The sequence below is a fragment of the Brassica rapa genome, chromosome A03, assembly GCF_000309985.2.
Source record: "Brassica rapa cultivar Chiifu-401-42 chromosome A03, CAAS_Brap_v3.01, whole genome shotgun sequence".
In the NCBI taxonomy this organism is placed as follows: domain Eukaryota; kingdom Viridiplantae; phylum Streptophyta; class Magnoliopsida; order Brassicales; family Brassicaceae; genus Brassica; species Brassica rapa.
The window spans coordinates 8,689,939-8,704,978 of NC_024797.2; the positions used below are offsets into that span (position 1 = coordinate 8,689,939).

The 15,040-nt window shown below is 34.2% G+C and overlaps 4 protein-coding genes and 1 long non-coding RNA gene across 6 annotated transcripts; 2 read left to right on the forward strand and 3 right to left on the reverse strand.

Annotated features, from left to right (window-relative positions):
- The first annotated feature begins 29 nt into the window (after window positions 1–29).
- On the forward strand, window positions 30–731 carry LOC103857575 (glucomannan 4-beta-mannosyltransferase 7). The gene is made up of 2 exons (XM_033286994.1): window positions 30–288; window positions 365–731. The coding sequence occupies exons 1-2, from the start codon at window positions 68–70 to the stop codon at window positions 531–533; spliced, it is 390 nt and encodes a 129-aa protein (XP_033142885.1). The 5' UTR covers window positions 30–67; the 3' UTR covers window positions 534–731.
- LOC103857576 lies at window positions 496–1,540 on the reverse strand. The gene is made up of 2 exons (XM_009134784.3): window positions 1,240–1,540; window positions 496–1,082 (listed from the first exon to the last, which is right to left on the reverse strand). The coding sequence occupies exons 1-2, from the start codon at window positions 1,493–1,495 to the stop codon at window positions 1,060–1,062; spliced, it is 279 nt and encodes a 92-aa protein (XP_009133032.1). The 5' UTR covers window positions 1,496–1,540; the 3' UTR covers window positions 496–1,059.
- Window positions 773–8,210, reverse strand: LOC103857577 (O-acyltransferase WSD1). Its single transcript, XM_009134786.3, has 9 exons — window positions 4,987–8,210; window positions 3,974–4,546; window positions 3,830–3,896; window positions 3,648–3,745; window positions 3,529–3,575; window positions 2,746–2,908; window positions 2,514–2,651; window positions 1,240–2,415; window positions 773–1,082 (listed from the first exon to the last, which is right to left on the reverse strand). The coding sequence occupies exons 1-8, from the start codon at window positions 5,173–5,175 to the stop codon at window positions 2,248–2,250; spliced, it is 1,443 nt and encodes a 480-aa protein (XP_009133034.1). The 5' UTR covers window positions 5,176–8,210; the 3' UTR covers window positions 773–1,082; window positions 1,240–2,247.
- Window positions 8,211–8,408: 198 nt separating this feature from the next.
- LOC103857578 lies at window positions 8,409–10,080 on the forward strand. Its single transcript, XR_631025.3, has 4 exons — window positions 8,409–8,666; window positions 8,791–8,936; window positions 9,061–9,698; window positions 9,774–10,080. It is a non-coding gene; the product is annotated as an uncharacterized LOC103857578 (long non-coding RNA).
- Window positions 10,081–12,870: 2,790 nt separating this feature from the next.
- On the reverse strand, window positions 12,871–15,020 carry LOC103857579 (putative dual specificity protein phosphatase DSP8). 2 transcript variants are annotated; one of them, XM_009134788.3, is made up of 7 exons: window positions 14,730–15,015; window positions 14,391–14,638; window positions 14,072–14,194; window positions 13,876–13,969; window positions 13,725–13,807; window positions 13,532–13,621; window positions 12,871–13,451 (listed from the first exon to the last, which is right to left on the reverse strand). In XM_009134788.3, the coding sequence occupies exons 2-7, from the start codon at window positions 14,619–14,621 to the stop codon at window positions 13,083–13,085; spliced, it is 990 nt and encodes a 329-aa protein (XP_009133036.1). In that variant the 5' UTR covers window positions 14,622–14,638; window positions 14,730–15,015; the 3' UTR covers window positions 12,871–13,082. The 2 variants fall into 2 exon arrangements, with proteins under 2 accessions (XP_009133036.1, XP_018513579.1); XM_018658063.2 differs by having other exon boundaries at window positions 14,391–15,020.
- Between the last annotated feature and the right edge of the window lie 20 nt (window positions 15,021–15,040).

Here is a 15,040-nt window from a genome sequence, read left to right on the forward strand (position 1 = left end):
TCTCTCTCTCTCTCTCTCTCTCTCTCTCCTCTCTTAAAGCTCATGTTAATCATTTGATGTCTTTCTTATGTTTTTTACATTTTTGGTTGACAGATCAATCCATCTTTTGGCGTTTTGGGTTCTGTTTGAGAACGCAATGTCACTGGTTAGAACAAAGGCTCTTGTCATGGGGTTGTTTGAAACAGGGAGAGTACAAGAATGGGTTGTGACAGAGAAGTTAGGTGACGGTCTCAAGACGAAGCTGATTGCACAAGCACCTGAAGAACATCACGTCAGATTCAGAGATAGGTAAACTATAAACGTTTCACACTGGGCCTTAACCGAAGTTTGCGATTAGTAAAGGGATTGTTATCATTGGTTGCAGGGTGCATTTGATGGAGCTATTGGTTGGAGTGTACCTGTTATTCTGCGGATGCTACGACATCATCTACGGGAAGAGGACACTGTTTCTGTACCTTCTGTTCCAGTCAATGGGTTTCTTCGTTGTTGGTTTTGGGTATGTGGGCAAATATGTTGCTGCTTCATCATCCTAACATTAGATTTCTAGATCGAAAAGAGTCTCAATATGTCTCAAAAGGTTTTTTAGTTGTTGATACCATATTGAGATTACCCTTTTTTTTTTGTTTGGGAGGTCTGAGAGTAATAATGATATATAAACTTTGTATTACTACCACTTGAGTGTTTGTTACACAACGAATATATCTCAAATGTGACCGATACAGTCTCTAGTACGGGCCTATGGTTAAGTCTTTATACTAAATACATGGAATGCTTTTAAAAAGAACTGAGTTTCTTAGGCATTTAAATTTCTGTATAGTGAGATTATGTAAAAGTAGAACAATAAAAATGTAACTTCAAAAGAAAGACACTAACAAAAAGCATACGTCAGAGAGATATTTTTGTTAGTGTCTTTCTGTTGAGGCATTGATCTCTGTCTGTATGAACAACCTCAGAAGAAAGGCACTAACAAAAATATCTTAAGAAAAAAGAAATAATACAAATGCAAAATCGTTGAAGGCTTGCCCATTAAGTTATCAAACACTCTCTCTACCACCATGTTTACCGTTTGATCATTGCTACTACTGTAAACATATCAACAAACAGAAACACAAAGTCTTTATCAAAACATAAACATCACAAATAAAAAAATAATAATAATAATAAATAATAAACATCCCAAATCGAACAGACACAACAGAGGATATATATATCTTGTCGGAATCGGTTAAAATGGTTTACCTGGATTCGAAACCAACCAAAGTATTAGGGCGCAGATGATGAGAATGAGAGGGATGAAATGGATAGCGTTTTCCGCGGATCTGAGTCGCGTCTTGTCCTTCTTCCCTGGGTAAGAGTTTGGGTCGTACCTAGGCAGAAGAAGCTGTACATCCTCCGAGTCTGTGTCGCTTTGGATTCGCGGCGGAGACGGTGATGGCGACGGAGCTTTCGCTGATAGTTGGTCGGAAACTATGGAGGCGCTCGCCGATCGACGCATGTCTTTTTCTTAGTTTACGCGGTTTTCGGGTCTCACGAGGAGAAACTTGTATATATAGTTGAATGCGAATAGACTATTCTATCCTTTGAAACTCAACCTCACGCTCTCTTCCCGGCAAATCTGTGTTGAGTGTTCTTAAACGACGACACGCTGAAAATATATAACTAAATATTTTCCACTTCAACTTTATATTTACATTAAATTATGAATATATACAACAAAAAATACTAAAAGTTGTAAAATTTTGTTATTCATAATAGTATTTTTTTTAAACTAATATATCTATAATATACTCCAGTCTTTGGATTCAGTATTTGATTTAATTTAGTGGGGTGTTTCAAATCAGGTGGCCAAACGTGTAATGGAGAGAAGTAGATGGATGCTACTAGTATAGATATTACGTCTGACCCTAGTTCTAGAAATTACGCGTAAGAAAAGGAACCAAAATTATTTTTATTTTTTAAAAGGAAACCAAAATTAACTAGCACATTGTTTCCGACCCGACAACTAGATAGATCGGTCAAAGACGTGTTTCGTAATTAAGGAACAATTTCAAAACAAAAATATTATTTCCATTCTACAAAGAGAATACTAGATTTCTTACTGTTCTCATACATATTAAAATTTCATTATGGAGTACGTGTTATCCTCGGACGCAGTGACCCCGTAGTCCATATAATTTGTTTCTGGTTATGTGGCAGGAAGAATATATATATCTTAGCTATTGTCGTCAAAAGAAAAAAAAACATTACTTAAACATCCAATTTGTAAGAACCCATTTCCACAACGGCCGACTTCATGGAGTTGAGAGAGTCGATGATGAGATCACATAGGTGATGAGGATCAGGGACCACATTGAGATCAACAGCTAGATTGATGATAACCTTCTTTACATAGCTTTGTATATGTATTGTCAGTCCCTTTTCAACAACAACAAAGTATTAGTTTTCTACACAATAAAATTACATATTTTAATCAATATGATTCTTGGTGATATTTTTTATATGGTGCATAGTACCTGTGGCACACCACATGAACTTGCTGCAATGTAAGATATCTCATGGTCGAAAAAGCTGATTTCTTCATCTGGACCGACGACATTTGTAAATATTACTGACGTGCGACTAAAAATACTGTTTACCAGATTCTTCAGTGCCTGATTTTCCACACCGACACATCCAAATACGCCCATCAGTTATAGACAAATGTAATATAAATGAGATTATTGTTTGATTTTTTCTTTGTCTCACCTTTAGCCCGAAAACTTTCATAGTGAACTTGAGTAATGCAAAAGAAAATATAGGTTCAAGAGAAAGTTTCTTCCTGTCCATTGTAATTTTGGCTCGTCGGATGTATTCCAGTGTATCCTCTTCTAACCTTATCCATAGAGGGAACAAAACATAGCCGATTGAGAGCTTGATTGGTTTCCCCGCTACCACCCGCAAACGCAGCTTTTGCGGTTGGTAGCGGTTGACAGCGTTTCGAAACAATCATATAAACCGCTACAAATCGCTTCAAACCGCTCCGAACCTCTTAAATTCAAAAGCTGGTTCCAGCTAGCGTTTGCGGTTGCGGGCGGTTGCGGGAGGATAATTTTTTTTTCTTTTTTTTAAAAACCATATAAATACAAAAATAAAAATATTCAATAAATTTTTTAAAATGGAATTATAAAAATACTAAAATATATCTATTATATTTTAATTAATATTATAAAATTTTAAAATAAAAATATTTTCTATAATTTTAAAAATTTAAAACTATAACTTTGAAAATATAATTTACATATTTATTATAATATTATGATTTTTGATATTTTTATAATTATATAAAATGTAAATATTGTTAATTTATTATTTAACCGCTGTTGTATTTGGTAGTTAACCAGTCATAAGTATCCCGCAAACGCACCAATTTCTAACCGCAGAACCAGTCGTACAAATCTCTTAAAACAGCTAAAACCCGCAACCACCCGCATCAGCAAACGCCCGCAACCGCAACCGCAACCGCTGCGTTTGAACCAGTCAGGCCCTGAGTTTCCCCATCTTGATTTTGAACCTTTCTCCATCATCTTAGCCAAATCCTGCATGTGTTTATATATACTATATAATGTATTTAATATAAGATTAAGAAACATTAAGATGATTATTTATACCTCAATATTTCTGTTTGGCCGTAAGTTGAAAAACACAACACCGTAGATATTGTTTTTCTCTAGGTCCTTTCTTGACTTTGAAGTTTTATTATTCAAATCTGTTAAATTTCTGAAGTTCATTCGATGTATAAAATATTAACTAAAAATGCAAAAAATATAGGGAAGAAAATATAGTGATTTACCAAATTTTTGACTCAAATATCGTGAAAGACCCGCTTGCACGACTCCAAGAAGAACATCATTCACCGTCTACTTAAGGGGAAAAGGGAGACGATGAAGTGATAATTCGATGAATAAACTAATATAAAAATATTTATGAAACGTACCATATTCATCGCATTCTTCACCACTTTCACATCATCCAAACTAAAAATTCGATGAATAAACTTATTAACGCTAATTGTAGCACCTGGTTTACCCTTAAGAGGTGTTACGTTGTCTCTAGCGAAGCATACAATAACCATAGACTTGAAAACTTCAACACAAGTGTGGAACAACAACCTTACTATGAACCAAAACCAAGCAATTAAGGACCAGCAAATGGGGCTCGCTTTGCTTTTCTTTGGGACTACGAAAGTAGGCAATGCCTCGAGATCGCATGTTTTTCGAGTACAAGCGAGTAAAAGAGACATAAGAGACATTCCATCACCTAAAGAATGGTGAAACCTAGCCACAGCTACAGATCCAGCATATGATGTCTTCAGTTGCAGTAAGTGAAACTCCCATAAAGGTTTTGACTTATCCATTGGAGAAAGTGCCATATTTGTTGTATAATCCTCTAGAAACTGATCAGGATTTTCAATGTTGGGGTCTATATCTGGAACAATTACATGATCTTCCACTTTTACTGTTGTAGGAATCCACTTAGCTTTTACTTTATGCTCTCCAAGACCAGTCTCCTACAGAAGCACATATAAGCAAATTGTTCCAAGTGGCACAAAATACTCCATCTGATTCTTTTCACAAAGTACTTTAGTAAAAAAGAAGTGTTTCATATCATGTTAAGAATTTGGATCATTTTACAAATTTATCTTTGTATAGTTCACTCTTATCATTTTAAACATTGATTATAAAGTAGTAACAATTGAAATCATTTTACAAGAAAGAAAATAACATATGCTCATTCAACATATTCTCGTATGAAAAACCCAACAAAAAGAATTTATATACTTTTGTCACATGTGTTGTTTCCTTGTTTGTTCGCTCTATTTTAATTTAAAATTTTAATTATTAAAATAATTAATGTGAGATCTATTAGGTGAGATATTCACTTGATGTGGATCTCTGAAAGAATACAGCTTTTCCATACAAATGTATGGCTGAATCAATTATTAATTACCAGGATGCTAGAAAAACGTGGATGGTTGATCAAAGTGTTCTTTAAACCTTCAACAATGGCGTGTACATTGCCCTCAGTTTTGCATCCAATGGTTATGATGTTGAAGCAGTCCTGACCGGGCATACTGAATAGCCGTGAAAACGGGCTGAGCGGCTCCTCGCTGGGCATCACTTGCTTCGCTGCAGCCATCTCTTAGTTCTGATTATGTGTGCTCAGTTTTATAAACTTGTTGTTAGCCTATGGCCCTATGCTTAGTTTATATACGCGTGCTTCGTCTATGATTTTAATGTAATTAAATGACCGTGCTGAATATCTAACTTCTATAGTGACTGCGTGCTATGGATGGGTTTTCCATTTGTTTGTTTCGTCATCGATATTGATTGGACCTGTGTCCCTTACTAATCATACTTTTAATTCTGTGTCCCTTACTAATCATACTTTTAATTCAGTTGTCAAACGTGTTAGGTGGCTAGTAGGCTGCACTTAATGTTTGTTCCGGCTATGTTGCAGAAAAACACAGGCTATCCTTTAACAAACTTGCATAAAAGCACACACTTCAAAGCAAACAAGTGTTCCAATAATTATTTCTTCCTATAACATTGATGCCTTGAATGACTTGCGATTGCACACAAAGTAAAACTTAAAACTTCATGTTTCAACAACAATCACAGCTAAGATAATACTCCCTGTGTTTCATATTTTGGTAGTTTTAGCAAAAATAATTTGTTTCATAATACAAGTAGTTTTTATATTTTTACAAAAAAAAAAAATAGTTTACATATTTCAATGCACTTTTTATTTATTGGATATTGTATGACCAGTTAAATACAATAAACTTTTTATAATTGGTTGAACTTATTAATTAAATGCTACTTTTAAAAAAGTAACAACTTTTTTAATATTAGTGTTTTTAACCAAAAAAAACTAACTACAGTAAAAACAGAGGGAGTAAGAAATAGTTATTCACAAAACCAAAATTTTAAACCACTTGATCAGAAGATATAAATAAGCTTTTTGTATTTCAAAACCAAAATCAGAGCTCAATTTTGCATACATTTAATTTTTTTGGGTAATTTCTTACATTTTACTTTTTCTATATATACACAATATAACCATTTAGAGTCTCCAAATCTAAACTTTTGAATCAACTCCCTTTATTTTATAATATAAGTAGTTTTACCAAATAAATTTGTTCGCAATATAAGTAGTTTTAACAATTCACTGCAATTTTTATATTTATTGAATATTGTGTGACTAATTAGATTATATATGATTATTTTATATTTGATTGAAGTTATATATTAATGATATTTTTTAACAAGAACCACTTTTTTAATATTGATGCTTTTAATTAAAACTACCTGCGATTTAAAATAGATGGAGTAATATTTTACCAAAAACAAAAATTTAAAATTTTGAAACTTGGGTTCAGACCAAACTTTATGTTAGGTGATTCTATTAGATTTTATATTAGGTCGGATTAATATAATATACATTTTGAAAGTAATTAAAGATCCACATACGTATTTAGGGTTTCAAATATGTCATTATTTTCAAATCACACAAGTGTGCTCGAATGGTACGACGGGCTTGGAAAGGTGGTAAACATACATTCTCTCATTATCACCATTTTTATCTTCTTTACTCTCAAATTCTAACACTAACCGGATAATATAGAAAAACTTAAGATGTATTGCAAAACTGTTATGCTATACAACAACACTCTCGAGGCTCGCTCACAAGACAACGTATGCATTTTCTCACTCTTTTTTGCTACTACCTAACCTAGCGTAGAACCACACTACAATTGAACTATGCTAAATGTTAACATTTGTTCTTCGTTTTATGAATGTAATTAGGTAATTCCATTTTACTAAACCGAAAAGAGTTTAACTACAGAAGTGTGTTTGTTGTATCCACAGGTTTTTCTCTTTTTTCTGTTAATTATAAATATTAATTTGTTTTTTTGTTGTGTAACGATATTTCCTTCCAAGGTGTTTGACCTACAAAATCCAAGCGAAGAAGAAAAAGAAGCATGCATCTCTTCTTTGATATTAATTAGTTTTAACATTATTCTATGTTTTCAGAAGTTATGCTAATCAAAAAAAATTCTAAGAGCTTATACATTTAAAATCTGTTTGAGATATTCATTCACTTCTCATGGCACACTTATATTTGCTTAGGAACAGTTCAGGTGGGACAATGATTTTCAAATTTATGGATCGTAACAACAATGTACTGAACTTTGAAGGTTAGACATTAACCGGTTATTTCGCTTCAAAAACCTGTTGTCTCTTGGTGTCTTTTCTTCTGGGAAATTTTTCATCTATTTACTTCAAAATGCAACTGTGAAGAAATTTTCTTGCCCAATTTGCTAAATGAAATATGGAAGCCATGAGGTAGGCACTAACAAGAATCAAGCTTTGTAATGATGAATCTTTCATTTTCAAACTCTATGTGTATTCAATTATTTCATGCTTATTGATGTATTTGCAGGGAGCGAAACTTCGTTTGACGTCATCACATGACTTCTTTTTTCTTAGAGCTTTCGGGTACGTTGTTGTTTAAGGAACTAGATAACTTTATGTTTTCTTATGATATTATGAGTAACAAGATAACCCATCTCAGCTGTCGGAGAGATATCACCCGGAAGTTGATGTCTCCCTAAAACCCAATACAGAAATATATATCTGAGGTTGGTAGGAAACTTGATATGCACGCAAAACTTATAAGCAGGTTCAGAAAATAATTTATTTTTGTAATTATATATACCAGGAACTTATAAGTGATGATTTAGAGAAGCACCATAGAATCCCTTTTCTCCTATTTTAGGTCAAGTTTCAAGCTCCTAACTCTACAGTAGAGACTGTCTCTACTCTAAAGCTTTTTTTGGGTCAAAACTCTACTCTAAAGCTATGATTCAGCATCATCTTATTATTTCGAGCTACACCATGATTTATGCAGCTCGAAAATTCGTAAGAGAAAAAATGGTATTAAAAAGAGGAAGCGACTTAATTCACCTCCTGACACAGAAAATAAACTGCCTCTTGAGAACAATGATAATGTCCCATAACCAGCAAGAGCTCCATGTATAACAAGTACCCAACCAGAAATAGCTCAGTCTTCTGAACCTAAGTTGCATTTTGCTTCAAGGAGAAAAATGCTATACCCAGCGCCGGCACCTTTCTCCTGAACACAGCAGCTTCATCACCGGTCCGGACATTAACTCCATATGCCCCTTCCTCTCTTAAAAAATTCTCCTTTCTCCCCGTATTAAAATATCATATAGTATTTATTTATTTTTAAGTAAAGAACGTGGGTCCAGGATGAGTAAAGACTCTAATACCCTTAATGAATTAGAATATTCACAAACCCAACTTCTAATTTACCCGCCCACCCAAAACAAATTGGATCTAACCCGATTATCTCCCCCAAACCATGTCTCTCTTCTCTCTCGTAAAATAGAGAAAAAAAAAAATAAGAGAGCGACAGAAAAAGGGTGAAACTCTTCACTGAATTCTTCGACTTTTACTCAGAGAAAGAAAGATGGAGGAGAAGTCATGGTTTGGATTCTGTCCGTCCAGCTCCTGGATTAATATGTCCGTCACAAAATTCTGAGAAAGTCGACGAAATCATCAGAGAGATCAAAATATGCAGCTTAGAACCTTGCGATTTGTGCTGTGAGTTTCTATTTTTTTGTCCAAAATTCTGAAAAAATTCTCATTTATTCTTGATTTAAAGTCTATATATATCCAGTCAGATATAAAATCAAATCGAGAAATCTTGTTTGTACTTGTCTTGTAGAGAAAACAACGACAATCGACAGAACATCAAGGATCACAGTGGGAACACTTGTCGGGGGGAAATCAGCAGCTCTTCTGAGAAAACCAAATCAGAGTGGGTGGTGCACGAGTTTCACTACACCCTCTTACCTGAAGTCTGAAGAAAAGGTATTCATATAACACTCTTATCTCTTTGGTTTATGATCTGATTCATATGACTTTCTGGGGATGCTTGTTTTGTGTCAATAGTTATTGTGCTAATTACTCATTAATGCTATAAATTATATATTAGTTGTTAAGGGATGTTTGTACCGACAAAATAGAAGTTGAGGTTTGAAATCTCTGTCTGGAGAGAGGGAAATGGAAGAGGGAAACGCAGAGTACCGCTTGGAGAGCCTGAGATGGCTGGCCTTGATTGACGAGACTCCGAGCTGCGGAGAGGAAATCATCCCTGGCGGTGGTGGGCTTGTCTAGAACAAAAGTCTTATTAGAGTCGGTGTCCACTATCTCCTTCTCGGAATCAGCGTTCATGGCGTAATGCATTTGCAAGAAAATCAGGGGAGAATCCAATTTTTCTTTATCTCGCATCTTCTACAAGTTGCTAGATTAGAGTTATGTTTGTTAGTTCAAAGCGATATAGCTACTGATAATGGACTAGGTCAATTAACTATATTTGTTTTGTGAAAATGGTTTAACTAGATTCTATCTCATTGGTTTGAATCTTTTATCCAGTGAATGGAGATGGGATCATTTGATTTACGCCTGCTATGCTTTTTGGGACAGGTACCTGAAGATATCCTAGTTGAAAGAGTTGTTGGGCGTAGATTGGATCCTGTCACGGGAAAGATCTACCACTTGAAGTATTCTCCTCCAGAGACAGAAGAGATCGCTGCTAGACTGACCCAACGTTTGGATGATACCGAAGAGAAGGTACGTCTTATATATGTTTCTGTGTTTCTCGAAAGTTTTCCATTCAATCATTATTGTGTGGCTCTGTCTAAACAGCTTCAACAGAGGGAAACACTGCTCCAATTTCACTTTTAAGTTGAATCATTCTTGGGAACAGACCTAACCAGCGGTAAATTATTCTCGAGTTCAAGGTCTAGGAAAGAGCCTGAAGAGAGAAAATAAAAATCAAGAAAAGAAAGATTGACAAAAGAAAACGAGTAGGAGTATGTTTTATTGTTTTGAACTTTTTTTCTTCGAGGTAGTTAAAACTTGAATGTTTAAAACTTGTATGTATCTGTTGCAAAAGACATGTTAGAATAACTAATTTCATTAAGTTTATTATGTCCGAAAAGTTTATTAAGTATTTCTTCTACAAACACATTTTGTTTGTCAGTAAATAATAAGTTGTGGTAATATATCACATTCCACTTTCCATCATTTATAAATATTTAAAAAGTTTTAAAACATTTACCTTTTTATTTTACAAACCTTTTATATTTCATAAAATTCTTTTTGTTTTGCTCATGTTAAAATAATAATATAAAAAGTACTCATGTAAAACGTGTATGTGTAGCATTTTAAAAAATATTCATGTAAAAAGTGCAGCTGATATATATCTAAATTTAATAATTTAATTACACTTAGTAATTCTTAGTAATCTTCAAGGTAGTAGTAATACTATCTTACACATAGTAATATTTTGGTAAATTTTAAGTTTTATTAGTAAAACCATGTCCAAATGAAATATTTTTTAGTAAAACCAATGATTTTATACAATGAATATCATTAAAGAAGAGTATATATATAAACAGTCTACAAGAAATAAGTATTTTAATAGATTCTTATTACTATAGTCTTTTACATTCACACAACAACCACGAAAGTTAAAGAATCATTTTGAGAAAATGATAAATATTCCTACAACTATAGAAAATAATTATCTAAATAGTTTCAATAGTCTTATTTACTATATACATAGTCTATTAACAGATAATATATGTGTTCTATATGTTAAATATACGTACTACTTGCAATATATAGGTGTTTTAAAATTATACACAATAAAAGCCAATAATTCTAGTAATCCGAATTACACATAATAAACTCAGTAATCCTAGTAGTCTGAATTACACATAATAATACTAGTAATATTATATACAAACCCACATTTAAGTTTTATGCAATATATATTACATACACCAAATAATATAATAAAATTAATATAAATGTCAAATTTCAAAAATAACAATTAATATCTATATAGTAAAATGAAATATTTTTCTTATCTTAGAATAAATATATCTTAAAATAATAAATTTAAATAAGAAAACCTTTGTAAATTAATATCTCTATAAATTAATAAATATTTCAAAATCTCAATAGCTTCTGTATCATTAGCCTCTCTATCGGTAGCTCCTCTTTCAGTAGCCTCTCTATCAGTGGCTTCTCTATCAGTAGCCCCTCTTTCAGTAGCCTCTCTATCCGATAGACTGAGATAGAAATCAGTGTCATCATCCGTTTTGTTGAACTCCACATGTAGAACACTTCTACAATTCTCCCGAAATCCATTTCATTTCAGCCATATCTTTAATATAATATCCTCCATAATCAAAACAAATGATTGTACAATGTGGATTTTGCATTTTCCTGAAATAAAATGAATTATAATTAGAATTAGCACTATTAAGAAGTTTAAATTTAATTCCCACGCTGTACATTCTTACTAATACTATTTTTTCAATACTATATACATAGTAAAACCAGTAATACTATTAATATTTGTAAACATAGTACCCAGAAATTATCTTTGCACTAATTAATCAACTTTTTAGTCCGATTTTGTTCGGATTTTACATTACCCATGTTATATAATTCATATTAATGAAATTACACCGAAGAAATCATCAAAACGGGCTCAAAATGTAAATACAATATACCTTAAAACCAATAAATACAGTTTACAAAATCCTTTTAAATCTCTTAAAATTTGCATTCAACCTTTCTTTTGTTACACTAGTCGATATATACACTTATTTTTACAAGTATTCCAGCAAAAATTTCATCAAAAAGGGACATAAATCAAACCCGAAATTCATATACACAATTTTCAAATTTGTTTTTTCTCTCTCAAATTTTCATCAATTATTACATTTTTAGGTTACCCATAGTTTACACAAACATTTAAAAGATATTTCACACAAAATTTCATGAAAAACGGATAAGAATTACCTGATGTTTAAACTTCAAAATTGTCAATGAAGGGGGTGTTAGTGGGAGTTAGATTTATGATGATTGTTAGAATTTATAGAATCTAGTGTTATTGGTTTACACATTCTCACATTCTCATTAAAATCTAGTGTTATTGGTTTTATGATTTAGTAATTCTATACACAATCTTTTGTTATTCAAAAAGTCTAGATTTTAATGATTCTTTAAATCTATTAAAGTTGGTGTTATTGGGAGTTGTATTCTTCACCATTTAACTCATAACACAAGATTTTGAGAATACTACTTATATACCTTAGATTCTTAGAATCATTATATCAATGTATTTTCATAGAATTTCACAATATACAAAACTCTCTACAACTATTTCCAAATTTAACAAATCTTTCAACTTTTAAAATCAACATACTCTATATAAATCTTACTCCCACTAACACCCCCGAAGGGTGGGGAGGAAGAACTCTTCACGCAGAGAAAGGAGAGGAGAGAGGAGAGGGAACATGAAGACATGTGGACCAAGGTAAATTTGATTGGTTAAAGTTGTTTGTGGACCCCATTTGGTTGGGTGTATTTAATTAAAAAATTAAATGAATTAATGAGGTGGAAAAGAAATATATTAAAGAAAGAAAGGTTAGTATAGGGAATTCAAAGATAAAGGGGGTAATGGGAATAGAGAAGGGACAAGAAGAATAATTTTTTTCTCATAAGGGCATTTGGAGTTAAAGTCCCCATCAACCTCTCAAGATAATGCTAATGGCATCTAGCAACAAGCAATGGAGCTTGATCCAGAATAACAGCAACCATGGTGATGGTTGAGATGTAGTTATCAGCTCCATGTACTCTGATCAAGACAGAGATCACTCTCTGATACTATTTCCTTTCTTTCATTTTTCCTATGAAGTGAACTTTTAGTTTAATCTTATTAATCTAGAAGTCACAAACTCATAATACTAATTTGGATACTTGAAAAGGAGATTAATTCATGTTTAGTATTTAATTACAATACCCAGACAACAAAACCAAGTCTGCTATATCTACTTTCGACCCCTTTTTATTTATAGACCCCTTTTTTCCTGGGGAGAAACAGTGGAAGAGGCATATTCACTCGCTCGCCAGTAGACTCACCATCATCATAATTCATCAGTAGACAGAAATGTCGACGCTTATACCTCCCATGGAAAGATTCTTCCCAGAAAGCTTATGGTTCTCACGCAATCCCAGCCACAGGCACGAGATCCTCGCCAACGCAGCTTGCCCCACCACTTTCACCCGGTACACCATGCTTATATCTGCAGCTGCCGCCCATAACTCGTTCCCAGCAACATTCATTGACCTCTCATCATAGCCCTCTACGTCCGAGCGGGTCACTAGCACCATCGACCCATCATCAAACACAACCACATTCCCGGAGCAAACCTGCTTCATATTTCTTGGGATCAAAGCTGAAGTTGCATCAGGCAAGGAACTCTGAGTATTCAGCACCTTGACATGGTAGTACTCAAGAACGGCCTGCAAACACAATTAGGTATCAGAGGATGAATAAGAAGAAGAACAAAGAAAGAACAGAGTAAAGAGCCCCTGTTGATTACCTTCCATTGGGTGGTAGCTAGTTTAACCCTGGGCCTGATTGACTTTACATAATCATATGCTGCTTCAGGTGTCATGTGTTTGTGTTGCACCTGCATTGCGAAAATATAATCAGAGAGAGAGAGAGAGAGAGAGAGAGAGAGAGAGAGAGAGAGATGAAGCAAAGTTTTTAATGGGAATAATTGCAACACAAACCAAGTAGCATATGACGACAGTTGTGCTGCGGCCTCGACCTGCTTTGCAGTGAACATAAGTCGTCTTCCCAAGGGAAGCATTTCCTTCAACAAGATAAAATAGAATTAAAGATCAACAAAAAGTAAGAGGATAAATGAGAAGGTAAACTTACTATGGATAAAATCTACAGCTTGAGATATGGCTTCCATGGAAGGTGCGAAACAATAATCTCTCGTGGCAATGACCAGGTGATCAATGCAGTAAGACTTCCATAAGAGTAAACAAAAAACAAAACGAGGTTAGTGATATAGTAGGAAAAAAAATGACAGATCACTAGTATATGTAGAGAGACAGAAAAAGTTACAGACTTTGTAGAGAGATGAGGGAACCAAAGTCTCATATGGCTCATTGAGCGTGATCACTCCACAAACACCAACCTCTTTCAGCCGTGGAACATCAGACTGAAACGGAACGGCTCCCAGTAATATAAACTGGAGACAACAAAATCAATAGAGATAGAGAGAGAGAGAATGATTAGCATAATCCAATCAACTACTTGGAGGAGTATCTGCAGGAGACCCAACAAACAAAGTAGCTAACTTTCTACGATTTCACCAAAACATCAAACGCAACAGTATACATTATATTCTATAGACAAGCTCAAAAGGACGATGAAAGTTATAATACCTGAGCGACCCTATCCCACCAATGAAACTCAGCCTCAACCTTATTCCTAACAACGTTGTAGACGAGCGTGGGATAGAACAAAGCACGAGCACCCACACCAACAAGTGCCATCTTCGTCGTCAACACAATCACGTTCCCTCTGCTCACCACCATCTCCTCATCTCCATCAGCAACGTTACCAACCTCCTCAGCCAATCTCTCCTCCTTTTCAATCACTTCTTCGATATACATATCCTCCAATCAAAGATCCAGAGATCAAACAAACCGATACCCTCAAAGCACACACACACAACGAAAAACCCTAATGGATTCGGAGACAAAGCCAAGAAGAAAGTCTACACGAAATCGAAATCCTGATGAAGTCGAGCGGAAGCGATCGGAGAAAAGCTGAATTGAATATCTTCAGGGATATCACCACCATGTTTCGCCTGACCACACAATTCGAGATCCGATCAGGCTCCGGCGACGACGAGACGGAGATGAATCTGAACAACCGATCGCCTATGAGACGAATCGCGAGAAGAACCCTAAGATCAAAGTTTAAGCTTTTTCCAAATTTGGGGATGGATGATTCTCGCCTAACCTCTACTCATTCTTTTGGTTTCTCTTTAAGAGAGGAGAACCTAAAATAAATTAAAAATAAAATAAGG

What these genes read in the sequence shown, in the direction of transcription:
- LOC103857575 (XM_033286994.1), top strand. Translation starts at nt 68, where the DNA reads ATGTTTTTTACATTTTTGGTTGACAGATCAATCCATCTTTTGGCGTTT. An exon ending in CACGTCAGATTCAGAGATAG is followed by an intron (nt 289 to 364) that starts GTAAACTATAAA and finishes CATTGGTTGCAG; the next exon opens with GGTGCATTTGATGGAGCTAT.
- LOC103857576 (XM_009134784.3), bottom strand. Translation starts at nt 1,495, where the DNA reads ATGCGTCGATCGGCGAGCGCCTCCATAGTTTCCGACCAACTATCAGCG. An exon ending in TTGGTTGGTTTCGAATCCAG is followed by an intron (nt 1,083 to 1,239) that starts GTAAACCATTTT and finishes ATATGTTTACAG; the next exon opens with TAGTAGCAATGATCAAACGG.
- LOC103857577 (XM_009134786.3), bottom strand. Translation starts at nt 5,175, where the DNA reads ATGGCTGCAGCGAAGCAAGTGATGCCCAGCGAGGAGCCGCTCAGCCCG. An exon ending in GGCCAAACAGAAATATTGAG is followed by an intron (nt 3,576 to 3,647) that starts GTATAAATAATC and finishes AAACACATGCAG; the next exon opens with GATTTGGCTAAGATGATGGA. An exon ending in TCAAAATCAAGATGGGGAAA is followed by an intron (nt 2,909 to 3,528) that starts CTCAGGGCCTGA and finishes ACCAATCAAGCT; the next exon opens with CTCAATCGGCTATGTTTTGT.
- LOC103857579 (XM_018658063.2), bottom strand. Translation starts at nt 14,621, where the DNA reads ATGTATATCGAAGAAGTGATTGAAAAGGAGGAGAGATTGGCTGAGGAG. An exon ending in GGTGGGATAGGGTCGCTCAG is followed by an intron (nt 14,195 to 14,390) that starts GTATTATAACTT and finishes TGTTGTCTCCAG; the next exon opens with TTTATATTACTGGGAGCCGT. An exon ending in TTCCCTCATCTCTCTACAAA is followed by an intron (nt 13,970 to 14,071) that starts GTCTGTAACTTT and finishes CTCTTATGGAAG; the next exon opens with TCTTACTGCATTGATCACCT.